This window comes from Schistocerca serialis, chromosome 6 (assembly GCF_023864345.2).
Source record: "Schistocerca serialis cubense isolate TAMUIC-IGC-003099 chromosome 6, iqSchSeri2.2, whole genome shotgun sequence".
Lineage (NCBI taxonomy): Eukaryota > Metazoa > Arthropoda > Insecta > Orthoptera > Acrididae > Schistocerca > Schistocerca serialis.
Window position 1 is genome coordinate 12,568,584 of NC_064643.1, and position 27,571 is coordinate 12,596,154.

The 27,571-nt window shown below is 39.2% G+C and overlaps 2 protein-coding genes across 2 annotated transcripts in view; both read right to left on the reverse strand.

Moving 5' to 3' along the window:
• Nucleotides 1-24,973, reverse strand: part of LOC126483669 (cyclic pyranopterin monophosphate synthase-like) — a 79,314-nt gene extending 54,341 nt beyond the window's left edge. Inside the window, exons 1-2 of the mRNA XM_050106733.1 lie at nt 24,839-24,973; nt 19,860-19,945 (exon numbers count right to left, since the gene is read on the reverse strand). Of these exons, the coding sequence (XP_049962690.1) occupies nt 19,860-19,902 (43 nt within the window). The 5' untranslated portion in view covers nt 19,903-19,945; nt 24,839-24,973. The remainder of the gene's footprint in view (nt 1-19,859; nt 19,946-24,838) is intronic.
• Nucleotides 1-27,571, reverse strand: part of LOC126483668 (molybdenum cofactor biosynthesis protein 1-like) — a 324,074-nt gene that overhangs the window by 153,210 nt on the left and 143,293 nt on the right. The window contains exon 5 of the mRNA XM_050106732.1: nt 24,874-24,984. Within this exon, the coding sequence (XP_049962689.1) occupies nt 24,874-24,984 (111 nt within the window). The remainder of the gene's footprint in view (nt 1-24,873; nt 24,985-27,571) is intronic.

The following is a 27,571-nucleotide window of genomic DNA, read 5'->3' on the forward strand; positions in this document are numbered from 1 at the left end:
GAGGTTCCACAAAGGAGCATTATTAGAAAATAATGGTTGCAATACAAGCTACAGATGGCTGGAAAATGAGAAGTAATGAGGAGATATACAAAAATTTTGAGAAAATATCAGAAGTAATGGCTAAAAGAAGATTAATCTTATTTTAGAGACCTCTACTGAATGAGTAGTTCTGGAAGAAGGAATCAATGATAGCATGGATTACAGAAATAAGAAAGAAACAACATCAAACAATCAGAAATAATAGAAAGAAACCTTTTTACAGATAACATACTGAATGTAAAAGGATCATCACCTCTCCAAGATCAAAATTAATTTCATCCCTCTCAATAAGACTGTGAAAACCGGAAATAAATTTCATAAATATGATACTGCGAAGCTCAAAATCAATCAAAACGTAATGGAACAATGCCACCAGTAACTGACAGTTGAATCCCATAAATGGGCAGACATTGCCTCCATGATCCAACAAGCAGCTAATACTACAATCCTGACAGCTAAAAAGAGGAATCATACATGGTGGAATGAGGTTTGTGGTGAGGTGGTGGCCCAAACAGCAAGTGCATGGAAATAGTGGAACTCTACCAGGAGACCTGATGATTTTGATGTATTCCATGAAGTTCAAAAATATGCAGCCAGAACTCTACTGCATGAGAAACAGCAGTTAGAACAGATCGATCAGCGTTTCCAGATAAACAATGTCAGAGATTTCTATCAGACGTTCAAATCGAATTTGAAAGGATACCAAGCCCCTAGTTTTTGTTTTAGAGACGAAAATGGAAAGCTCAGTGTTGTGTACATAGTTCCGCATATTCAGCGCGTACACAAATTTCCCACTAGAGTGCGCCCCGCTAAGCACAACAGCGCAGGCGCAGCACTCGTCCATCTCCCCACTACGAGATGGTGCTGCCATAGAGACGGACCAAATTCTGCTTCCGCCGATCCGCGTATTAATATGTAACGCAGCCAATGAGATTGCTGCTAACATAGAACACTTTCTCCTCGCGCATCACACTCACGCAGTGATACATGAACGTGCGAGGTATTATAACGGGTGTAAAGACCTTCGATCAGTCAGTCTGCATTTGTCTGCACCAGTCTGCATTAGTCTGTACCAGTCTGCATTAGTCTGTACCAGTCTGTACGAGTTCTACAATTGTCTGTGCCAGTCCATAGTCAAGATCCAGTCTGCGCCTAATAAGATTACCATATTCCTGTACATAGCCATGAAGATAAATGTATAGACACTTTTGTCAAGTATCCGAGATATATGTAAGAATAAGATTAACGTACCAATACCAAAGGAACTTCAGATTGTCAATTGTAAATAGCATCCAGAACCAAGTTAAATAATTTTTATATTTGTTATTATTTTAATAAATGTGTGTGAAAATTAATCAAGTTCTATTTAAAGTTGGTCACCATCAATCTGCTACTCTAAGTGTGCAAGTGGCATTTCTATCGTCTGACCTAATGGCAGAAGATAAACATGCCATGATAAGACCACGAGACATATTGCTGACACTCGCTTACTTCGTTAGAGCAACAAGTCAAATAATCTGATGGTGTGTGTACTGAAGGTCTTACAGTACGCACACCACACTCGGCCTGACCAACAAAGAGAACTGCAAGATAATGTCTCGTTACTTTGAAAACCTACTTAATTGTGATGAACCGAAAGAAAGATTCCCTGTACGTGCCCCAATCCACAAACTACCCCTCATCTCCATCTGGTAAAGAGGAGACCAAAGAGATCATCAACAACTTTAAGAATAATAAGGCAGCTGGAGAGGATTCAATAGTGGTGGAACTACTGAAGCTGGCAAATAATGAAACTCTAGATATACTAGTCCAACTTTTTGAGGAGATCTGGAGAGCTGGGATGATACCAACTGAATGGCAGTCAGCTTTAATCCATCGTATACACAAAAAAGGTGATAAATAGAATGTCAATAACTATAAGGGTACCTCATTAGTATCTGTTCCATATAAGATTCTCTCCAAAGTGATACAGAATAGAATAGAAGATCATTGTAACCAACTGGTTGGGGACTATCAAGCTGGTTTCCGAAAGGGCGATTCTTGCGCAGAACAGATCTTTAACCTGAAGAGCATGATCAGGTACAAAAAAAATTGGAAAAATAACTATGTGGTCATATTTGTTGATTTTCAGAAAGTATATGACTCCATCGACTGACAGGCAGTAATGAATATTTTGGAAAAGAAAGCTGATCAAACAAACTCTTACTAACACAGTGTCAAAAATTAAATTTATGGGTGAGGTATCTGAACCTTTTCAATTGTGTCTTGGAAAAGGTCATTCAAGAGTGGAGAAAGTTATTAGCCCAAGGAGAAACAAATGAAGAGTGGTTCAGACTTGGTCCTAAGAACAAAGGGGTATGCATTGGCTGCTTAGATTTTGCGGCTGACCTAGCCATTTTTGCTAACAACATAGAGTCAGCAGTCAACAAGATAAATAGGCTGTCAGAAATTGCTGAAAAAAGTTAGACTCCAGATCTCTATTCAAAAGACAAAACATATGACGAACATCTGTGATGGACCTGAATGGATGATAACCAACCTGGGAAAAAATTGGATGAGTTAAGAAATTCAGGTATCTTGGTGAAGTCATCCACCTGGAGAATGGATTAAAAGAAGAAGCAATTGTCGGGATGAGGAAGTTAGACCAAGCATACCAACTGACAAAGAATACTTATAACAAAAAGTCTATGAGTATATGGGCCAAGTTCCAACATTATAATACAGTTGTAAAACCTGAGGGCTTATAAGCATCCAAATCTTTGACCACGAATAGACAAGGTAAGCTGAGCGGCTGGAAAAGCGTGAGTGTAGGATATTAAGGAAAATCCTAAGGTAATAGATGGGTCAATGGACAATGGCGAATGAGAGCAAATGAGGACTCGTGCAGCAAGACAGAACCTATCACAGCATCCATTACGAAGAAATGATTGTTATTTTATGGTATCTCATGAAAATGGACGGTGATCGACTAACAAAAAGAATATGGAGTTTCATCCCATCTAAGAAAACGAGGCCGAGATGGTTCAAAAAATGTGAAAAAGATCTTAAGCAGATTGGTATCTCAGAGAGAAATTCCTGAAAGGAACAAATTTAGAAGATTGGTGACCAACTACCAAGGTTTTAACATGGCATCAACATCCGAAAGACAGTGAGGACCATTATCTGAAGAGCATAAAAAGGCACTTCTTGCAGGGGCTCAGAAGATACTGGCAGGAAGTCAAAGCTGGAGCAAGAACAAGACCTGGACACTAGAGTGAAGTCGGTTGTTACCACGCAGTCCGTAGAGACTCACCTCAATAAAAAAAATAAGTAAATAAAAATAAAAGGCTTTCAATGCAGAAGAAATAGGGGATTGAGAACAACACGAATAGAATAAAGGGGGAAAAACATGAGGAGGAGATGGACGAGTACTGGAAAAACAGGAGACGACAAGGGAAGAAGAAGAAGTGAAGTTATTACATGATGAGAGATGGTGATTGGATTTGATTTGATTCAGTTTTCATTACATACACCGAAAAAATGAGATGATTCTCGAGGGTGTGGAACATGTCAGAATGTATAACACAAAACATTTTAATATAATGAATACTACCCTGATCATTTGTCATGAGATTGTCAAAATAGGTGAATACAATACAATAAACTGGAAAAGCTAATATTTACAGAATTAATACGCTGTCAGAATGAAACATTGTTATGCACTATTAATAAATTTATCATACACAAAATACCTAATTTTGACTGTTGCAACCAAGTGCTGTCAAAACTTAAATCTAACATATTTTTACTTAAGCTGGCCTTTCAGTCTCTGTTAGGATATTCATCTATAGAGTAGAAGGCATTGCCTATCAAAAAGTCATTCAAACTCTGTTTAAACTGTGCTTTATCTGAAACCAAGTTTTTAATGGTTGCTGGTAATTTATTGAAAATGTGTGTTCCTGAATATTGGACCCCCTTTTGGACCAACATAAGTGATTTTAGGTCTTTATGTAGATTTTTCTTATTCCTAGTATTGATAATATGTATTGAGCTACTTGTTGGAAATATAGATATATAACTTGCAACAAATTTCATTAAGGAGTAAGTATACTGAGAAGCAATGGTTGGAATTCAAAGTTCCTCGAATAGGTTCTACACGATGTTCTTCAAAGACTGGTCCCAGATACTCCATTGCACCATTCACCGAACCTGATAACCCCGAGCCGTCAGTAACAAAAATTAAGTCTTGCTTAAGAGATTTACAACACTACATGCACTTGTTACCAAAGTCTCATTTACTTTTAGAGCTATCTGTTCCACTTCCTTTTTGGCCCCACTTCTCTCTGTCTTCACTATATCTGAAACAGTTCTTATTTTGTTGCCCGATACAATTATCATTTTCTCTTAATAAAGCTACTTCGATTTCTGGATTACTTGATTCAATATTTTGCAGTATTCTTTGTAATGCATTACAATTCTAATATCAGAAACGTTCCTAGATAGTAGATACAGTCTCCTTTTTGCCCCACATGATATCTTTATTCCTTGTATAATCCATGGTTTATCTTTTGACTTCTGTGTGATCTGAGTTACCTTTAGGGGAAAACAATTTTCAAAAGAGGAGGTAACTTTATTAATAAATGCTTTGCATTTTCCATTTGAGTCAGGTAAACATCTCTCCAGTTCATGTCTTTGAGCAATTTCCTGAATTCCTCAATTTCTGGCTTATTTATTATCCTCCTGTACTCAGATTTAATATTTTTTTATCCTGACAAGTTTCAACATTTAACACAAGATGCTGCACGTCGTGATCAGATAGTCCATTTACTATTGGTTTTGTGATATGATGTTTTTCCCCTAGATTTGTTCATAAAGATATTATCAATAGCAGTCTCAGAGCATTTACATATCCTAGCTGCAAAGTTCACAATAGGAACTAAATTGAATGATAGTGTTAAAAGCACCAGCAACCACTATTTCCCCTTCTTTTGTTTTTTACACAAGCTATTCCTTTCGCTTTGTGAAATGAAGCACTGCCTAGTTCCAAAACACAGGACTACTATGACAAGGTGAAATGTTCTCAGAGTGCTACATGTATGATAGTAAATGTAATCAGCACTATAGTTGTTTTCTGAGTAGTTATGCTGTGTGTGTTTCATTCAATCAGATGAAATGGAATAAAATCATCAATTTATTTATTTGGGCTCTTTATCACCAAGATACATTCAATGTTGGTTGAGGTTTATCTTTTGAATTCACTCCAGTGTAGATTGTCAAAATTTTATCAGTTGTCAATGTACTTGTAACACAGTTTCCGAATTTACTGCCATCCAGGAAAGTATCGCACTCAAATTATTCTCAGAGACTGAGAGATGGCTGAAACCGAGAGCAGAAAGCTCTGACATATTTAGTGATTAATGGAATATATATCAGAAAGGCAGGTTAGACACTGTAGGAGAGGGAGTGTCCATTGTCTCTATTGAGGTCAAAGCTGATTGTGACAGTGAAGTTATCTGGTTGCGTATAACAAGTCTAGGTGAAATCACGTTAATTAATGGATAATCAGCCACCCAGTTCTGCTATGACAGTTTTGGAGCCATTCACAGAAAGTCTACAGACAGTAGCACATAAATACCTAGATCATGCAATACTAGTTGGAGGTGAATTTAGCCTACTGAGTATAGATGGTAGCCTATGGCTTCATTGCAGGGGGTGCAGTCAATCTTGTGAAGCACTTTTGAATGTGGTTTTCGAAAATTGTCTTGAGCACCTAGTTTGCCATGCCACATGCAATGGAAATATCTTAGACCTTGTAGTTACAAACAGGCCAGATATCATCAATGACTTCAGCATAGAGATGGGGATTAATAATCATGATAACATAATAACAACTAAGGTTACAAAAATTAATAAATCAGTCAAGAAGGCTAGGAAAATGTTCATGCCAGAAAGAGCAGATAAGCAGATGTTAGCATCTTACTTAGACAGAACTGACATCACTTAGTTCCATTAAGATGGACGTAGAGAGATTATGGTCAAAGCTTAAACAGATCGTGAATTGCACTCTCAACAAGTCTGTACCTAGTAAACGAATTAAGGATGCAAAAGAGCCACTGCGGTTTAACAATGAAATTTGGAAAATACTGAGGAAGGAAAAGCTACTGCACTCTTGGTTCAAAAGAGAATGCCAAATGGCAACAAGGAAAGGTTACTACCACTGTCATACCTCAGCAAAAGATCTGGCTGAGAAGCAGGGGAATTTATTGTCCTATGTAAAATCACTAAGTGAGTCAAAGAATTCCATCAAGTCACTTGACCAGTCTGGTGTGGCAGTAGGAGATAAATGTTTTAAATTTTGCATTTAAGAAATCATTCATGCAAGAGAATCATATAAACATACCGTCATTTGACAATAGCACAAAGACACCTAACAACAATCACCACAAGAGGCCAGCACTAGCACAAGTTGTTCACATGATATTCGTTGGACTGTTGCCTGTAAACCCGTCCCATGTCAGTGCTCTTGGAAGAGAGCTGTGGCAGTGACACGGCTCTGTTGTTGTTCCTGTGCAGTGATCTGCAAAGACGCGACGGTACGGGACGGGGGGTTGGGTCGAGATTCAAGCAGTGATTAAATACTTCATAAAGAAAGGTATGAAAGTGAAGGACATTCATGCCGATTTCCAGAAAACACCAGGGGACTCTGCTCCTTTGTCTTCAACTGTTGCCAAGTGGATAAATGAATTTCAATTTGGTCAGGAGAGCTTAGATGATGATCATCCATGAATAGGTCAGCCAAAACGTGTCACTACTCTAGAAATCATTGCAAAAGTCCGCATAATGATCAAGGAGGATCACCAATTTAGAGTGCATGAAATTGCTCACGCTTGCCAGATGTCATCTGAAAGGTATTCACAAGATGGGTGCCGCGACTCTTGACGCTGTGTCAAAAACGCATGAGAATGGACATATCACAACAATGTTTGGCCTGTTTTAGGAGAAACAAACAAGATCTTTTGTGCTGGTTTGTGACCACGAGGAAACTTTGGTTTACTACTATACCCCAGAGACAAAGCAACAATCAAGGCAGTGGAAACATGCTGAATCTCCACCGCCAAACTCCTTCAGCGGGGAAGGACATGGCGTCAGTGTTCTGGGATGCGCCACCAAATTCCTTCAGCGGGGAAGAGCATGGCATCAGTGTTCTGGGATGAGAAGGGGATTCTGTTTGTACATTATCTCCCCACTGGGCAAACAATTACTGGAGAATACTATGCTAACCTTCTGGACAAATTGCAACAAATGATATGCGAAAAAGGCCAGGTTTAATAAGGAAGAAAGTCGTCTAGCATCAAGCAAATGCACGCTCGCATGCATGTACCATCGCCATGGTAAAATTACACAAACTAAGGTATGAATTGTTGCCACACGTGCCTCTTCCCTAAACTTAAAATTTTTCTTTGTGGATGAAGATTCACTTAAATGAAGAATTGATAGCCTGAGTTGACAACTATTTTATAGGCCTGGAGGAAAATCATTGTCGAGATGGGATCGAGGTATTGGAACACTGTTGGACCAAGTGAATTAATCTACAAGCAGGGTACATTGAAAAACAAAAAAGTTTCAGTGACATAAGTACATTTTTTCTATTCTGTTTCAAGAACTTTTCAAACCACTCTCGTAAGCATCCCCGACGCCTGAAATAATTAAAAACAAATAAGTCGCCAGTTGCAGATGGAATCTCAATTTGGTTTTACAAAGAGTGCTATATGGCACTGGACCCTTACTTAGCTTGTATTTATTGTGAATCTCTCACCCAGCAGAAAGACCTAGCAACTGGGGAAAAAAATACAGAGGCGTCTCCTGTATATACGAAGGGCGAAAGAACAGACCCGCGAAATTACAGACCAATACCCGTAACATCAGTTTGCTGCAGAATTCTTGAACATATTCTGGGTTTGAATCTAATCAGTTTCATAGAAACCAATAAGTTTATGTCCACAAATCAGTACAAAGCATCGCTCATGGGCAACTCAGCATGCCCTTTTGTCATACGACGTCTGTTCAAAAAATTCCAAAACTTTGTCCATAAAATTTTCTATGCTTATCTTTTAATTACTATGGATTGTCTCCTTCGAAATACTCTCCTCCACAATTGATACACTGCTCCCAATATCATTTCCACTTCCAGGAGCAGTCTTGACACACATCTTGCTGGGTCGCATAAAGTGCCGTCTGCGAATTTTCTTTTATCTCATCTACCATAGCAAAACTTCATCCTTTTCAACTTTGGAAATAAAAAGAAGTCTGCAGGGGTCATACTATTCTCGCAAGGAACATCTCATTCTCATTTGTGAGATCCAAAAGTTTTTTTGGTCTTGACTCATGAGCCGTGGAATGAACTTGGCGGCAACACAATGCATTCCAAGATGCTGTGTCATTTCATAACATGATCCAATTGAAATGTTACATTCTTCTACAATCTCTCAGACAGTGTATCTTCGACTGCCACACACAATTTCTTTGACGTTCCTGACACAAGCGTCATCAGGGGACATCTAAGAGCGTCCTGAACAAGGATTATTTTTGACTTTTGTAAAGCCATTTTAAAACGTGTGAATAATACATAACACCAAGTATGGCTTAAGCACTCATCGCTATAGGCTCCCTGCATCATTTGGTGTGTCTGTGTAAAGGTTTTCTTGAGTTTCACGCAAAATTTAATGCAGATGCATTGCTCCTCTAACTTTGCCATCACAAAATTCACAAACCCAGATTCCATATTTCTTGATTTCCGAGAAGCATTTGACATAGTGCCTCACTGCAGACTTTTAACAAAGGTACAAGCACATGGAATAGGTTCCCAGACATGTGAGTGGCTCAAAGACTTCTGAAGTAATAGAACCCACTACATTATCCCGACGGTGAGTGTCCATCAGTGACTAGGGTATCATTAGGATCATTCCAGGGATGTGTGATAGGAGCGCTATTACTCATATTTTCTATGTGCATAACTGATCTGATGGACAAAGTGGACAGTAATCTGTGGTTGTTTGCTGATGATGTTGTGGTGTATGGAAGGTGTCATCGTTGAGTGATTTAGGAGGATAAAAGATGACTTGGGCAAAGTTCCCAGTTGGTGTGATAAATGACAGCTAACCCTAAATGTAGAAAAATATAAGTTACTGCAGATGAGTTGGAAAAACTAATCCATAATGCCAGAATCCAGCATTAGTAGTGTCATGAATGAAGTCACATTGTTTCAATATCTGGACATAACGTTGCAATGTGATATGAAATGGAACAAACTTGTGAGGGTCATGGTAGGGAGGGCGAATAATCATCTTTCGTTTGTTGGGTGGATTTTACTACAGTGTGGCTCAGCTGTGATGGACATCAGATATAGGATGCTAGTGTCTGGGATCCACAAGGGGTCGAATTAAAGCAGACATTGGGGTAATTCAGAGGCAGGATACTAGATTTGTTAACAGTAGGTCGAAACAACAACATACAAGTATTATGGAGATGTTTCTGGAACTCAAATGGGAATCCCTGGAGGGATTTTGAGGAACACTGTGCTGACTGCAGAACAATTCTGATTGCACCAACATACATTATGCGTAAGGACCACGAAGATAAGAGACGACAAATTAGGACTCATAGAGAGGCATATAGACATTCACTTTTTCCTCAATCGATTGGCAGATGGAACGGAAAAGGAACTGACTACAGTTGAAATAAAATTACTTGATAGTTGGCACTTCAAACGCCAATAAGAGTAGTCAGCGTCACACTTGAACTGTCTGCTGTTGCCAAACTCCACCAAAATTGGCCAGTCACTTCCAATTCCTGGTTCAGCATTCTTTCTTGATGTATTTGTATCCCGAATTACGAGCCCGACACTTTTATTATGTATTTCATGACACGCGATAGCTACACCAAAAACAACACACATTAACAATGCTAATGAAAGACACACATTTCATTCATAGCACTAACCAAACACTACCGAATAACTCAGCACAAGGTGTAATTCAGTATCATACATATAGTTATCATATTCACAGAGATCATCTTACATTAGATAAGCTTTTCACTACATTGTGTGAAACTGAAATTTTTAAGGTTGCAGTTCATAGTTGCAACTGGGTCACTACATTCACATATATAAATACTTCATGCAGTGCTGTGGCATAGCACAATGGTTGGCAGATTAATCTAATGTGTAGCATGTCGTAGGTTTGAATCTCATCAATGTAGCAAAATTTTTATTTCTAAATCTAACCAAAAGAGTGTGATTATTATTTTCATTCAATTAATTGGTTTAAATGTATTTTTTTATTTTTAATACTTTGCTGCATCATTTTTCATCATTGTTTTGACTGTTCTATTTGGTCTTATTTTTCTTCCTGTCACTATTTCTTCATTTGGAATCTGCCTCAGTCATCTATAATCCACGAACAAGTGCCCACATGGACTGTTCACTGGTTTCTAACATGGCAGCATGTGCAGCTAGAGTAAGGATAGTTACAGGTAACAAATGAAACGGAGAAATTTTAATTTGCTTTCAGCCCTGAAATTGAGTTTTTGTTGTCTTGAGTTTACCCTTAAGCGTTAGCTTTAATCGCCATGAACAAAGCGATCATGATATTAGTACTGCTGCAGACTGTTGACCACAATTTTCTCAGCTGGGTTAGGACACAAGTTTACAGTCAGGGATACAAAACGGGTCGTCTTCCCCAGTTCAGTCACTGGTCACTTTAAATCAATAGTCGACAGAGTATCCGACATTTCTGACATACCTTGCACCAGCCACTAGAAAAATTGCTCTGTGTTAAACGTTTAACATAATTTGTGAAGTGAGCCGCTTGTTTGTTGTCACCTGTAACCAAACGGTAGCTGGTAGCCAATGTGGCAACATTGTTGCGGCAAGTGATTGATGTCAACTATCAAGTAATTTTATTCAGACTATTGTAGTGAGACAGGGTACCTTCTGCCATGCACCATATGGTGGCTAGTGGAGTATGTATGTAGATGTGGAATCAGTCTTTCCTTCTCATCCCATCTGGAAAGTCTCCCCTGATCTGCAGTTCTGGGTAACTTTCTCAAAATCTACAATTTTTCCTAGACCTATCCTTCACCCCTCTTCCTTCCACTTCAACCCTTCTGCCTGAAGAATGAGCTACTGGCTCTGAAACCTTGCCTAATTATAATCTTCTTTTATGTGTGTGTTCTGCCGCCACTTAGCAAGTAGATTGTTTATCTATCCAATTCAATTATCATGTAACCAAAAGCTGCATTTAACACACCAAGTCTCTTTTACCAATCACTTTTAATATGTCCTACAGAATGTACTGGCTATCCTGTCCTTTTTTGAGATTACTGTTTTGTTGTACTTTTCTACAGGCATCGTCTTACTTATTAGGAGTCAGTTCCTTCATGTTGTTGTTGTTGTGGTCTTCAGTCCTGAGACTGGTTTGATGCAGCTCTCCATGCTACTCTATCCTGTGCAAGCTTCTTCATCTCCCAGTACCTACTGCAACCTACATCCTTCTGAATCTGCTTAGTGTATTCATCTCTTGGTCTCCCTCTACGATTTTTACCCTCCACGCTGCCCTCCAATGCTAAATTTGTGATCCCTTGATGCCTCAAAACATGTCCTACCAACCGATCTCTTCTTCTAGTCAAGTTGTAGAGCTGCATGTACTCGGGAAAAATTACGGCTGTAGTTTCCCCTTGCTTTCAGCCTTTCGCAGTACCAGCACAGCAAGGCCGTTTTGGTTAATGTTACAAGGCCAGATCAGTCAATCATCCAGACTGTTGCCCCTGCAACTACTGAAAAGGCTGCTGCCCCTCTTCAGGAACCACATGTTTGTCTGGCCTCTCAACAGATACCCCTCCGTTGTGGTTGCACCTACGGTACGGCCATCTGTCTCGCTGAGGCACGCAAGCCTCCCCACCAATGGCAAGGTCCATGGTTCATGGGGGGAGTTCCTTCATAGTCAACAGTTAAGGAATGGGTGGCTGAATTCATATGTAGCATATGTCTCTGTAAGATGACTCATGAACAACTTCCTAGAATTACAATCAAATATGAAAATGCTGAGAAAGAACACAGTGTGATATTGCAAGATCAGTAATTAAAAAGATGTGCAAAACATTTGATGCCGTGGCCATACCAGAAAGTGAGTGGCATGTCTGTTGAAGCCTGACTACAACCTAATGTGAAAAACAATTTGGGACAATCTGACACACAACTGATTCTATGCACCAATCTGTTCCCGTGGATGAAATGAAACAGCAGTTGCACAAAAATAGCCAAGGTGACTTAATCGGAGAGAAAGAGTGGTCATTGTTTTCTAGGATGCAAAAGGGATTTCTATTTTAGATTAGCTTGCAAGACTGAAACAATACCTCACAAATACAATGCAAGTATTCTGACTCAACTGGATGAAAAAATATGGAGCCAAGACCCAGGGGGAAAAAAAAAGTTTATTGTCAGTGAAATGCATATGGTCACAAAGGCACTTTCACAATAGGAAAACTGGGAGTTTCAAGTGTGAAGTCTTCAAATATCTATTCCATTCTCCAATTTTTTCACATTCTGACTTTAGCTTCTTCTTCTTTTCTTTTTGTATGAATGATTCACTTAAGACTACATGCGTCACAGCTCAAAACCGTTTTGTGAGTCAACAACTGGATATGTTTTCACTGGTCTGTCTCTTGTAACTCCGTTGGACATGGAGGTAGCAAATGAGGATGTAGGATGTCCATGACATACTGCTGTGCTGTCAGAGTGACCTGAAGTCATATCCGATGCTGCCCCACACGCCCTCTCCCTATGTCGTTGTCATACTCACTGACAACTGTCATCGCGGGTCTTGCAGAATGTCTCACTGCTGGTCACATGACAGGTGCAGGTGTGAAAGGGTTACTATGTGCTCGGCGTACATTACAGCAATTCTCCCATGGGCTCGTCAGACACGGTAAACCGGAAGCTTGCTGACAAGCACACCACCCTTACGTTCCCAAGCAGTCCAACATGGGGCCACTACCACATCTGAATGACTCACAATTCTGCATATTGCATAAATCAATCAGCCTGGCAAATGGAGACACCCAATTAGGCCCCTTCAAATTTTGTTGCGTGCTGATAATGCTGACTCACAGAAGTACAGGGCATCTGTGTCCTTCACAGGGATCACTCAACATCTTACACTCTTCACATCTCTTATAGCTCCTACCATTCTTGGTAACAATCCGAGACACAAACAAAGCTAATGCAATCTGGTGGCCTTTGTATCCATTTCAGAGAGTTGCGACTCTCATAATTTACCACTGGTATGCACACTCGTGAAACTACGTTGCTTCAGGGAGCTTCCCTTTTTTTTCTTCAAGCTGTTTAGTTCTTTGAATCCATTTTTCTTGTAGCTCAGAATAATTATTTTATTGTGTAGCAAACTTACAGACTAGCATTCTGGTCTGAGCTGTCGGAGTTGGCGGTCATGTGTGTGTGAGGTGTGCTTGCTTGTGTGAATGAATGGTGTGTATTTCTATTTCTTTTTCTGATGAAGGTTGTGGCCAAAAGCTTATGTGTAAGTGTCTTAACTGTGCCTGTCTGCATTTTAACGTGCCATCTTTATGGTAATTAGCACTCTATCTTTTCCTACACTGCTGATATTCCAACCTGGAGTTTCCATTGTTTGAACTTACGGTCTACTGTTTTATGTTGCAGTGCACTTCTCCAAGTGTAATACACAAATGTTGCCTTAGGAAAGAGTCACAATAACATCCATGTCTACCGTTTGCTATTTTTTACGAAATAGCACATCACACTCGAAATTTAACTTAGCCAATGAAATAAGTTTGAAGATTTATTGTGTGTAAGAGACACGAGGGCCCACTGTGTGGGAAATGTGGGAAGTTCTGTGCAGAGATGGAGTTATCCACAGACGCAGTAAGTCTTGTGAGCTATACGGGTGTTTAAACATCGACACCTGCTGGGATGAGGGGCCACTTACTCTGAGGTGGCGCTGTGCCAGCAACGAGCTCGACCCATTGATTAGCACCACAGATGACAATGAGCAACCAGCTGCTTCTCTGTGCAGAGATATAAAATTTATCGATTTTGGACATCTTTTGACAATCTGTCACATGGAGAACAATGTTTACTCTGGCAATTTTAACACTAATCTACTGCTCTGCAACATATTAATGTGAAATGTTGTCTATGATGTTGAAGCGTGTAAGTTAAACTGATATCTGAGAATTTGTTGTTTTTGTGGCACTATCTGGAAAATGACCTCTCTTGCAGCTCCAAGCATAAATGTCAAGTGAAGAAGAATAATTAGCACAGCACACTGGAACCGAGTAGGGATCCGGTTTACTGCTCGGCCACTAAATTAGCATATTGTGAGTACACCAGAATAGACGCTGTACACACTTGCATATACTACATACACAAGTACAAGCATCGATCAAGCTACTGTGAAACTGCACTCTGTGTGACTCATCACTACATCAGAATACTGTAAATGTGGTGATTCCAATTTCTTAAGGTCTCTTCCTGTTTGTTTTCATCAGTAGGATCTTATTTTTCAAGTATGTGGGAATCCAATGAGCTGCCTGTTTGGATACATTCTTTCTGTATGTCCCACAAGTTGGATTCCTTGGAGACACATTGTAACAAGAGCTTTTAGGAATTTGCCTGGAGATTTCACACTGGGTTCTGTGTGATGTATCCCATCCTTTATTCTTGGACCTAAGATTTTTACTACAATTTTACATTCTTCTAATTCAGTTTGCTGTTTTCATGTCTTGTGTTGGACAAAGAGTCTCTCTCATGCATAAAGAAATTCTAATTTGATCACTGTTGTACAATGTTAGATTTTAGAGTTCCAGGAAAAATACTTTTAGTTAACTGAGAGACAGTTTGTACTTTCTGAAGTCTGGATTCTATGGCCTTCTTTTCATTATGATGTTCAGTGGTCTTTTTCACCAAATTATTTAAACTATTTAACACCGAATACTATGTCATTGCCTATATAAGTTCACCCAGTGCCATTTTGGTATCAGCCAAGAATTTTTTCTCCAGGTGAAATTAGTAGTCCAATTTTCCTAGCTTGCTCCCTTAATATTTCAATTTGCTTTAGCATATCAGTGATGTTTTTGTCAATTAGTATTATGTCATCGGTATAGGTTACACAATATAATTCTATCTTTAAGTTTACGTTCTAGTCAGTGTAATAGTGCACCTGCTCTTCTCCATTGTCTTACAATTTTCTTAGGGGCATAGTTGAATAGCAATGTGATATGCCATCCCATTTTCATATTCTTATGTCTGTCTTAAATTACACTGCTTGAAAAAAAGTGAGACACTCAGAAGGTGGGGAGAAAACAAATTGAAACATAGCTAATTTAGAGGGTATGTGATGTTATTTCAGTGATAACAAAACAGAGTCAAATTTACACAGAACTTATCAGTTTGAGCCCACTTATCAATACAGCAATGCACCCTGTCTGGACTGGACAGTGCGGGAGGATGTCGTATAGCTGCTGTATACCCTCCTGAGAAAGGTGATCCACAACTGTTGTAACTGGACATTGCAATCATGGATACAGGCAGTGGGATGGAGTTGACGTCCATGTTGGTCCCATAATGTTATATCGGGGACAGATATGGGGATTTTGCTGGCCACAGGAGTATATCAACATCACACAGACAATTTAAAGAGACACACACTACATGTGGACAAGCACCGGCCTGTTGAAAAATAGCACCACAATACTATTACACACTGCTGTACCATCAGAGTTCCCACGGCCATTACAAGCCGTGACCTGAAGTCATACCCAATGGCTCCCCACACCATGGGACTCCTTTGTGACCCACCCCCCCCCAAAATGTGGAAGAATGGGACCTCTCCCCATCTCCCCGGGTCACTGTCAAACTTCTCCACGATAGTCATTTGGAGCAGTGCAGGACTGGAACTCATCAGTGAACATAATGTGACGCCATTCATTAGCAGTCCATACTTCTTGATCATGGCACCACTTCACATGCAGTCATTTGCTTGGGTGTTAATGGCAGCCTATGCGCAGGACGGCAATTCCATAGTCTGGCTGCTCCTAGCTGTATGACACAGCATGTTGCAAGGAGACTATTACAGTGAACTCCTGTTTATCCGAAATGATCAGGACGGTGGTCAGTTCCGATAACGAAAATTCCAGATAAATCAAAGTCCCCCTGTTTTCACATGTGAACACTCCAAATTGCGTCAATATTGCGAAATACGATCGTAAAACGTGCGTAGGGTATGTAAAACATTACTGATATGGTTGCAAATAACCCTACACTTTTTTACTGAAAAAATTGTGTTGACATGTTAAAAAGGCACCAAACTATGATTGAAAACTCAAAGTTTTTAAATGCTGTATAACAAAGCTCGTTTATTTTGCATTCTTACAGAAAAAATCTCCCTTATTTGGCAGCAGGAAAAAACAGGAGTTTTAATTTTATTACCTACTCTTTTGAATAAAAAATAAACTACTGAACAAAATTATGAAACAAATCTAGAGATTACTCAAAGGAACGAAAAGTCTGTCCAGAGGAACTTTCAAGAAAAGTAAAAAAAAAAAAAAGAACTTTTTAAGTTATGGACATAGAAGTTCTAGGATGCTTCATTAGAGTTTATTTTTTGGTAACGAAGTCACGAATGTCTTTTTTTCTTTTTGCTTGAGAAACTATTGCTGCAACAATACATCTCCAATGTTGAAATCAAACTATTTCAGGATAAATTGTCTCCTCCTGTTGGCTGATGTACTCCAGGGCAGTTTGGATCACTTCGTAACAGAATGTGTGAGGAATATTTTTCTTTGATTCATCATCAGAAACATAGTCTTCTAACGCTTTATGATCGGTTAAAATTTGGACGATTTCATCCTCAGTCACATGAAAAAATGCCATTTTCCATCCACTCTTCAATGTCTTCGAAGTGTGTGTCTTTACAACCAGCTTCTCCAGTAAATTCACCAAAATTATGTCAGCTTGAGTTTCGGTGTTGTCCCCTCCTTCCCACCACTTAAGTTGCCTTACGATCTAAGAGTTTTTTCCAAGACCTAACAAGAGGAACTGGAGGAATTAGATTCCAAGCTTCAGCAATCAATGAATGACACTTAAAACATCAATTTTTTTAAGAGCTTCCACAAAATCATCTGCAGCATCAATCACACCTATTAAGTATTCCAGCATCTTGTGTCTGTAATGTTTTTCCATCACCTCAAGAATACCTTGGTCCATCGGTTGACATAGAGATGTGACATTTTGTGGAAGAAATACAACTTTGATGTCCCCATCTTGCAGATCACCTGGGTGAGAAGGAGCATTGTCCACAAGAAGTAGCGCTTTTCAAGGAAGTCCTTTTCCTTCCATGTAATTTACTACAGCTGAAACAAACTCTGCCTGGAACCACTCTCTGAAGATGGCACGGCACTGTTCATACATGCCTTAAGACTGATTCGTGTACCTCAGTGGGAAAGCTGGTTGGTTGGTGTCTAAATGCTCTTGGTGTTTTGGATTTGCCAATTAAAGTAAGACACAGTTTATGATTGCCAGTGGCATTACTGCAAGCGAGGACAGTAAATCTTTCTTTGATTTTTTTGTATCTGGAAGCCATTTCTTCTTCTTTAGAGGCAAGGGTTTTCGTTGGCAGCATTTTGTAATTCAACCCAGTTTCATCACATTTGTAAAGTTGATTGTCAGTATAACCTCCTTTGTCAATGATTGTGTGCAGTTTCTTCTTAAAATCAGCATAGCAGCTTCATCCCCAGATAATGATTTGGCACTGATGGCAATTTCATGGATGCCATGCTGCTTCTTGAAATGATCCTGCCAGCCATTACTTCCGAGGAATTCTTGCTTCTTTCCTTCTATCAGCTCATTAGCTCATTTTGACAAATTAGAGGACCTGAAACTGACACACCTTTGGCTCTTATTTATTCGTGCCACAAAAATAATGCCTCTTCTAACTGAGGATGTGCACCTTTTCTCATTGTTTTTCAAGATTTCACTGCGCTGCCCAATGCTTGGATGGAACAAAAATTTTTCAATTCCTGATCGATTTGTCTTCCGATCAGTAATTGTACTCCTACTCTGCAGCAACTTTTGTGGGTGGCTCACCAGCATCAATTCTCTGCAAAGTGTGATGATCTTTTTCCAACAAGATCACATTCATTTTATGTTACGTGCCCGTAGTCACGTTCAGTGTTCTTTTTACAGACACTCGACTGAGTCCTTTATGGTTTTTGGCCCCTTTTATCTCTGGACACTTTAAGGCACATAGTGGGAGCACAAAACCTCAAATCAGAAACACACAAATGCACAACTTGACAACACTCGAGATGCACTAGACAAACTTTTGATTTTTGAAACCAGGCTGTGGCAGCCATCAAATGAAAGCATTCGATACATCTATGCCATTTCCTCTGTTCTACCCAAGCCCACGTGGCAACACAACAGGGTGTTGTACGTTCACTGTTAAACACTCAGCTTTGATGTACCGACAACAAGTGGAAAGTGTTAGGTGGCGCACTCTAATTGTCAGTTTCGACAGGCCTACGTTGTGCTCCATAGAACAATACTGTATGTACTGTACTTCCAAGGAGTTCCAATAGATGGCAGTGGCATGAAACCATGCAATACGAATAAGAAACGCACTAGAGCTTCAACCAACACACGCACGAATTGACGATACTTGGACTTTTGACACGCACCAGTGCACTGATTAGCAGTAGATTGCCAAAAAACACCAGCAAATGCTTGGCTCCAGGTGCACGCAAATTGAAACTTGTCAAGTGTCAATCTAGCTAGCCAAAAGTGTAGCTGCACGAGAGTTTACTGTACTTGTTCTCAGATGGCAGTCACAGACGTGAACAGGTTACAATGTACTCAGTACACTACACAGTGATGCTCTCTTGTAGTGGTCTGATGTAGTCAACTGGAACATTGATGATGAGTAAGCCCTTACTTTCCAACATCAGGCCACTGTCAGATCCAAATACTCCAAAAATACAGATGTTGCAAGGTTTAACCAGGGGACCAAATGGACATCCACAATGAGGTTTCTTTCAAACTCTCATCAGATAATGCTGTCTCACACCAATATGCAGCACCTTCATATCCTCCAGAGTGATGATTCAACATCTGACGCTATTCACATCCCTTATATACCACACGATGCTTGCTAAACAGCAATAAAAAAAAAGAACACTAATGAATAATGAAGGAAAAGACAGACTGTTACTTACCATAAAGAAGATACCTTAGGCTGCAGATGGGAAGAATTAAAAGACACTTACATAAAGCTTTCAGCCACAGCCTTCATCAGTAAGTAGTAATCTGTCTTTTCCAACATTGTTGATATTCCTACTGGAGTTTCCATTGCTTCAAGGACACTGATGCTTTTCTGTGAGTGTTTGCTTTATGATGTTTTCTGCATTTTAGCTTTTTTTTAAAAAAAGAAAAAAAAGAAAGAAAGAAAGAAAAAAAAAAAAAAAGATTTGTTGCTGGAAAACTTCTGAAGTCCAATAAAGGAGTTACAACAGCCATATATGGTTATCTGGTGGACCTTGCAGAACCAAATTCTAGGGCTGAAATATACTGTTGACCAATGGGCATTAATCAGAATGAATACTAAATAAAAAATTAAATCCAAGTTTACACAAAAAACACAGGTTCTATCACTGTTGCTTTTCATTCTATTTTGCTCTTATGTTTGCTATGACTTGTTAAGCAGAAATTTTCTTTCTATCTACAGAGTTACATTTGCTGTAATGTATCTTACCTCCATGTTGTTTCTTCTTTCTTCTCACTGCTGCCCCAATCATGGCAAGCAAGTCATCCTCACTGCATTTGCTTCGTATTGCATCTCTGAAACAACAGTTAAAACACCCGTTAAACAGTACCAGGCAATTACCACACAGTGAAATGTTGGTACACTAAAACGGAAGAAAAACTTTGCAGAAATCTTCAACAGTAATCTTGTAGTCTGCAGTAGGCAACAGCAGGATAACAAACCCACTGGACAAGAATGGGAAAGTCATGATAGAAGTTACTTTCATTTTTATAAATAAACAGGTATCTTACACAAATGCTCAAGAGTATACATAGGATCTCGGGCTGAAGAGGTGGAGCAGAAACTGACATTAGTTTTGTTGAAGAGGGAGTACTGGAACACAGCACAATTTCTTGCAAAATGAAGCCAAATTTATTGATAAACTCTTAATTAATTGCCAAGCTCACTAATGTGACCATTTTATAACAGGTACTTACTGCTTGGAGTATATGTGACTTTTCAGGCTTGCCTAATAGATCTGTTGCAAAAACACTTTGGGTTTCCCACCAGATAACATTATGCAAGTCCCTCCCTCAATATTTCAGTGACACAACATTTTGGCATCTTCAGGTGGTGGTGATTTCCACCATCACTGCTGCAAGATGCAACTGGCAATTTCCACGTGACAGCTTTGAAATTTATCATGTGGATGACTATGACCATCATATTTAGAATTCAGAGGATTTCATAGAATACCTGAAGATGCTTAAACTAGAACTTTCAGATCTTTTAGTTAGCTCAAATGTTATATCATTACTTACAAAAGTGCCCCTGCAGCCCTCATTAGAGGTTATTAGCAGCAAGTTTGAGAAAGAAATTGTGATGCTGTTTAAACATGTGCATACCTCATCCAATTTCTTATGTAACACCAACTACTTTAATCAAGTGGACAGTGTTCCCATGGGAGATCCTCTATTTCCCTTAGTAAATATCCAACATTCCTCCTTCTGGCAGAATGCTGAAGAGACATTTGTGGTGTGGCCCACATAATACAGACACTACCTATGTCCCTGCAGCATTTGCACTCGCTCCATCTGAATATTCAGTTCACTGTGGAAGTACAAAAAGATAGCAGCTTACCATTCCTGGATGTCACGGTTAGAAGAAAAGCTGACATAGCACTGGGGCTTAGTCTCTACTGCAAACTGATACACGCAGAGTTATATTTGAGGTCCAAAAGTTGCCGTCACCCTGCACAATGTGGTAGTGTCTTACACTCCCTGGCACATAGAGCACACGTGATTTCAGATACCGACAGTCTGCCTGGTGAACTGTAACACCTAAGAACAGTGTTCCAGCAGAATGTTTATTCTTGTAAACAGATTTGCAATGTGTTCTGAGCAAAGCAAGTTCAGTGTAGGGATGTAAATGAAGATACTTAGACAAGCACTGCAAATGGCTTTCTTGCCATATTTCAGTGGCATGTTTTCAAAATTAAAAGAATCGCTAAGAGAAACAGAATCAAGTGTATTTTTCGTCTACCAGCAAAACTAAGGAATTGTTTGTGTTCAGTTAAAGACAATCTTGACCTTAGAAAACACAGATCATATATAAGATCTGATGCCATTATGGGAAACCTTATATAGGGCAGACACCTCACATTGTGCAAGAACACTGTGTTCAACAGCGCTGACAAAAATGCCACCCAGTAAATTAATGGTAGTAGAGCACTGCCTGAATACAGGGCACCACACGTTTCCCAAGAGGACTGAAATTTTATCCTCAGCATCATCACTCTAGGACTGTGTTTTTAAGAATGAGGCATGTATCCATACGGTGGGCAATCTTACCAACAGGAATATGGAATTTTGACTAAGCACTGCCCAGAATCCAGCACTGACTGCCATGAAATTAAAACAGTAGAAACCAGATCCTCTGATGTATGACCTGATGCAGTACCTTGCAGAGAGTTAATTCAGCTCTTAACCACACGAGTGTCCAGAAGTGCAGTCATTGCCCACAACACATAAGCAGAAGGCTACTATGAATGGCATTTACATCCAACTGGGAGTGCCTGTCCACACATTCGTACTCCTGCTTCTAGCCTGACAAATTTCAATTCTGCTGTGCGAATATCACCAGCCACATCTTGCAGCAGTGATGACAGGACCCACCACTACCTGAAGATGACGAACAGTTGTGTTGGTGAAATATTGTGAGGCTTGGACAAAGTTATTCAGTGGCAAATCTGAGAAGATTTGTATACATTATTTTTCTGTGACGCAGGTAATGTGCAGCAAAATGTGATAACTTTCTGCATTTTCCTTTTTGTACATTTCAAAATACCCCAAAAATTGGTGAGAAACACTGAACATATGACATAACCAGATGACACACCCCACAGCATGTGCAGCAGTCGGGGTTGAGTGTAAATGAATTATTGAGCAGTGCAATACATTCATTTGAGCAAACAGAGCAAATTTCGAAAACATTTTGTAAATATGATCTGTTGTAAATGTAGATGTTAAAAATTATTGTCCCTGCTGTAATCAAGCAAAAGCAGTTCTGATTTTGTGTTTATTGCTTCTGTCCCTTCTCTTGTTAGTAAAGAAAACATAGGTCATTTAATGGCGAAGATGCTATTCTGAAGTTTATACTCATCTACTTGTTATGCAATATGGTAGGTTTTCATTGTACTGTACTTTGCAAGAAATCAAGGAAACTGCAAGACCGGTAAATAAAATAATAAACTTCTATATATAAAAATAAAGATGAGGTGACTTACCGAACGAAAGCGCTGGCAGGTCGATAGACACACAAACAAACACAAACATACACACAAAATTCAAGCTTTCGCAACAAACTGTTGCCTCATCAGGAAAGAGGGAAGGAGAGGGGAAGACGAAAGGAAGTGGGTTTTAAGGGAGAGGGTAAGGAGTCATTCCAATCCCGGGAGTGGAAAGACTTACCTTAAGGGGAAAAAAGGACAGGTATACACTCGCACACACGCACATATCCATCCACACATAAAGACACAAGCAGACATATATATATCTGCTTGTGTCTGCGTGTGTGGATGGATATGTGCGTGTGTGCGAGTGTATACCTGTCCTTTTTCCCCCTAAGGTAAGTCTTTCCGCTCCCGGGATTGGAATTTTACTATCATTACTTTTTTTTTTTTTTTTTTTTTTTTTTTTTTTTTTTTTTTTTTTTTTTTACCACACATATTCCACACGGTTCATGCTCACTCCTTCAATGATACTGCCCATCCTTCTCTAGTGTGTGAGTTGTCCATGCTTTCCTGCGTGTTTGTTGGTTTAAACACCCTTGTTTCAAAAGAGAGTGACAGCTTAGATACAGTCTTGTCAACATTTTGTATTTTTATTTAGCAATTATTGTTTGAGCCTTATAGGTGAATGTCACAAGATATTGTCAACCACTGCATTCACTAGATGGGAATGGGGTTCATGGGGTTCATTTTTTAAGTTGCTGTTATCTTTTTCATCCTATCTTGGACTAGCTTTTCCATACTCCCACTCTATTTTACGTAGCCAAACAGTTATCTGCCCTTGCAAACTTGCTCCTTTACTACCAAGTCAACTAATACTGGGCAGCATAACAGAAGTTCCAATATCCAGTCTTTCACCACAGTTCACCTACACACACTTTTCACTCACTGATTTTCTTTTTTCAATGTCATAAATATTTTGCTTTCACAGGCTGCTGTGCTTTGAACATAAAATTGTAGGAACATCTGCCTCACATGTCTTTTTTTTTTTTTTTAATTAAAGAATATGTTCCTTGCTTATTCCTATTTGCTTCTGATACATTTCCATTCTCACTTTTATTTTGTTTTGATCCATTTCTTTTTTCTTTGATAGACAAGTCAAACAACAATGGCTATATGTTGCAGCCCCTTGTGTTTCACCCTACTTACTATGAACTTACTTTTCTTAGCTTCCAATTTTATTAGTCATTTGGTTTTTAAGATACTTAAATTAATTGTTTGACCCTGTATTTTTATATCTTATTTTACCTTCGGTTGATAAAGGATTTCTGGTATGCTCACAAAGAGAGAGCTGATTCTTCCCACCCCTCACCCCCCTTACCATGTCCTGAAACAAACTTATCGCCAAGTCTTAGTCTAGTCATCAATTTAAAAGTGTCAGTTGTTGGTCCCATTGTCTAATAATTTGTACATTTATACACATGAAGTTCCAATTTTTATTTGGAACATATAGACTCTGATAATCATGAATCACAGTTCAAATGGCTCTGGGCACTATGGGACTTAACATCTGAGCCAAGGCAGGATTCAAACCTGCGACCGTAGCAGTCGCGCAGTTCTGGACTGAAGCACCTAGAACCGCTCGGCAACGGTGGCTGGCGAATCATAGTTACCATCACATGGACAGAAATACTATGTTAACTTTAATACAACACAGGGACATAGCCAAAAATGTCTTTACATAATTTCCAGTTCTGATTACTTTCCTTTAATTTAATCTCACAAATAGGTTAGTGTAACATGATGTTGACAGAGGCAAATTATATATACTCACAAATTATTTAGCTAGAGGTATCTGGTTTGTATGTCTGGGAGGGAGGAGGGTGCAAGCTGAAAACTTCAAGAAAAGATTACTCATTTCATACCTGCTGGATTTAACTGCAGTTTATCTCTTCCATATACCAACCACATACCTAATGTGCATGGCAAACAGTTTGAAAGTATTATTCTATACTCAGCATTTGGAACTATCAGTTCCTTCATGAGAGAGGAAAGAGGGATAAGTTTCTGAAGGTCTGAAAGGTCACTCGGACTCCACAACTAATGTGAGGACAAGAGGAACGAATGTGTCTATAAGAAGTTTTGGAATTTCACCTCCTGAAGGTAAAATACTGATCAGTCTGTCAGTCTTCTAGTAATTTTATGGTTTCCTCGCATGAATTTTCACTTGGACATGATTATTCTATGTTTCATCACTCACCTGAGAGATATCTCTGAATACCCAAAGAGTCACACCTCCAAATTGCCATCAGCTGTTATCTGTAAACGGTTGCACGTGCCACAGAAGTGTTCACTCATTGAGGTAATAAATCCCACACGTCCCTTGAAGCCCGGGACATGGTATGCCTGCAAAAAGAAATTGTAAGAAAATAGCTACTGCTGTTGTGTAAATACTATAAATGTGTTGCTCACCAAGTGGAGGAAGGAGAAAATGTGCATTAAGGGGAGTTTGAACGGCCTATCCTGACAATGTTAAATTTGGTGACTTAACTTCCCCGTATTTCAGGAACAACTGTAGCCATTGGCAAGAAACTTTTACAGGACATTAGACTATATGTTCTGAGTCTTACAATAATTGCATTTCAGCCACTGCTTTTGGAAATGCAATTTTTTAATTACACAGTTAAAATTTTGTGTACTTTTTTGTATGTTATTCTAAATAATTTTATTTATGCATAATATTATGTTCTTCTTTTAGTTCAGAAGACTCAGAATACGTATGTTATTACTCCCTGAAAATTTTAATTCGCTACTCGAAGTAGTTTCTGAGATTTAGGGAAAAATGCAAGAGAAAATCTAAATTTTCAAGAAGAGTTTTTAAAGTTTTAATAGACTGTAACCCAATATATGCTTAACATTTTATTTTTAGTCACTCAGAAGCACCCTGCACCATACTGTATATCATCCTCTTGACCTTTTTTAAGTTTTTTCTTGTTTTCTTCTTTCTGGACTCCGTAGTGGCCAACTGTGCTGCATACAGTGCTTTACCATTGCAAACCTTGTCCATCCATTCAAATTCTCTGATGCAGTTTGCTCCAGAATTAATTCCCATATGTTGTAGCACTTTCACGCTATCTGGTACGGATCCCACACTGCTGAGCAGTATTCAAACAGTGGGCGAACAAGTGTACTGTAACCTAATTCCTTTGTTTTCGGATTGCATTTCCTTAGGATTCTTCCAATGAATCTCAGTCTGGCATCTGATTTACCGACGATCAACTTTATATGATCATTCCATTTTAAATCACTCCTAATGCGTACTCCCAGATAATTTATGGAATTAACTGCTTCCAATTGCTGACCTGTTATATTGTAGCTAAATGATATGGGATCTTTCTTTCTATGTATTCGCAGCACATTACTCTTGTCTACATTGAGATTCAATTGCCATTCCCTGCACCATGCATCAATTCGCTGCAGATCATCCTGCATTTCAGTACAATTTACCATTGTTGCAACCTCTTGATATACCACAGTATCATCCGCAAAAAGCCTCAGTGAACTTCCAATTTCATTCACAATGTCATTTATGTCTATTGTGAATAGCAACAGTCCTACGACACTCCCCTGCAGTACACCTGAAATTACTCTTACTTCGGAAGACTTCTCTCCATTGAGAATGACATGCTGCATTCTGTTATCTAGCAACTCTTCAATCCAATCACATAATTGGTCTGACAGTCCATATGCTCTTAAATTGTTCATTAAACGATTGTGGGGAACTGTATCGAACGCCTTGCGGAAGTCAAGAAACACAGCATCTACCTGGGAACCCGTGTCTAAGGCCCTCTGAGTCTCGTGGACGAATAGCGCGAGCTGGGTTTCACACGATCGTCTTTTTCGAAACCCATGCTGATTCCTACAGAGTAGATTTCTAGTTTACAGAAAAGTCATAATACTCGAACATAATACATGTTCTAAAATTCTACAACAGATCGACGTTAGAGATATAGGTCTATAGTTCTGCACATATGTTCGACGTCCCTTCTTGAAAACGGGGATGACCTGTGCCCTTTTCCAATTCTTTGGAACGCTACGATCTTGTAGAGACCTAAGGTACACTGCTGCAATAATGGGGGCAAGTTCCTTCGCATACTCTGTGTAATATTGAACTGGTATCCCATCAGGTCCAGTGGCCTTTCCTCTTTTGAGTGATTTTAATTGTTTCTCTATCCCTCTGTCATCTATTTCAATATCTACCATTTTGTCATCTGTGCGACAATCTAGAGAAGGAACTACAGTGCAGTCTTCCTCTGTGAAACAGCTTTGGAAAAAGACATTTAGTATTTCGGCCTTTAGTCCATCATCCTCAATTTCAGTACCTTTTTGGTCACAGAGTGTCTGGACATTTTGTTCTGATTCACCTACCGCTTTGACATAGAAGCAAAATTTCTTAGGATTTTCTGCCAAGTCAGTACATAGAACTTTACTTTCGAATTCATTTAACGCCTCTCGCATGGCCCTCCTCACATTACATTTCGCTTTGCGTAATTTTTGTTTGTCTGCAAGGTGTTGGCTATGTTTATGTTTGCTGTGAAGTTCCCTTTGCTTCCGCAGCAGTTTTCTAACTCGGTTGTTGTACCACGCTGGCTCTTTTCCATCTCTTACGATCTTGCTTGGCACATACTCATCTGACGCATATTGTACGATGGTTTTGAACTTTGTCCACTGATCCTCAACACTATCTGTACTTAAAACAAATCTTTTGTGTTGAGCCGTCAGGTACTCTGAAATCTGATTTTTGTCACTTTTGCTAACCAGAAAAATCTTCGTACCTTTTTTAATATTTCTATTTACGGCTGAAATCATCGATGCAGTAACCGCTTTATGATCACTGATTCCCTGTTCTGCGTTAACTGTTTCAAATAGTTCAGGTCTGTTTGTCACTAGAAGGTCTAATATGTTATCGCCACGAGTCGGTTCTCTGTTTAAC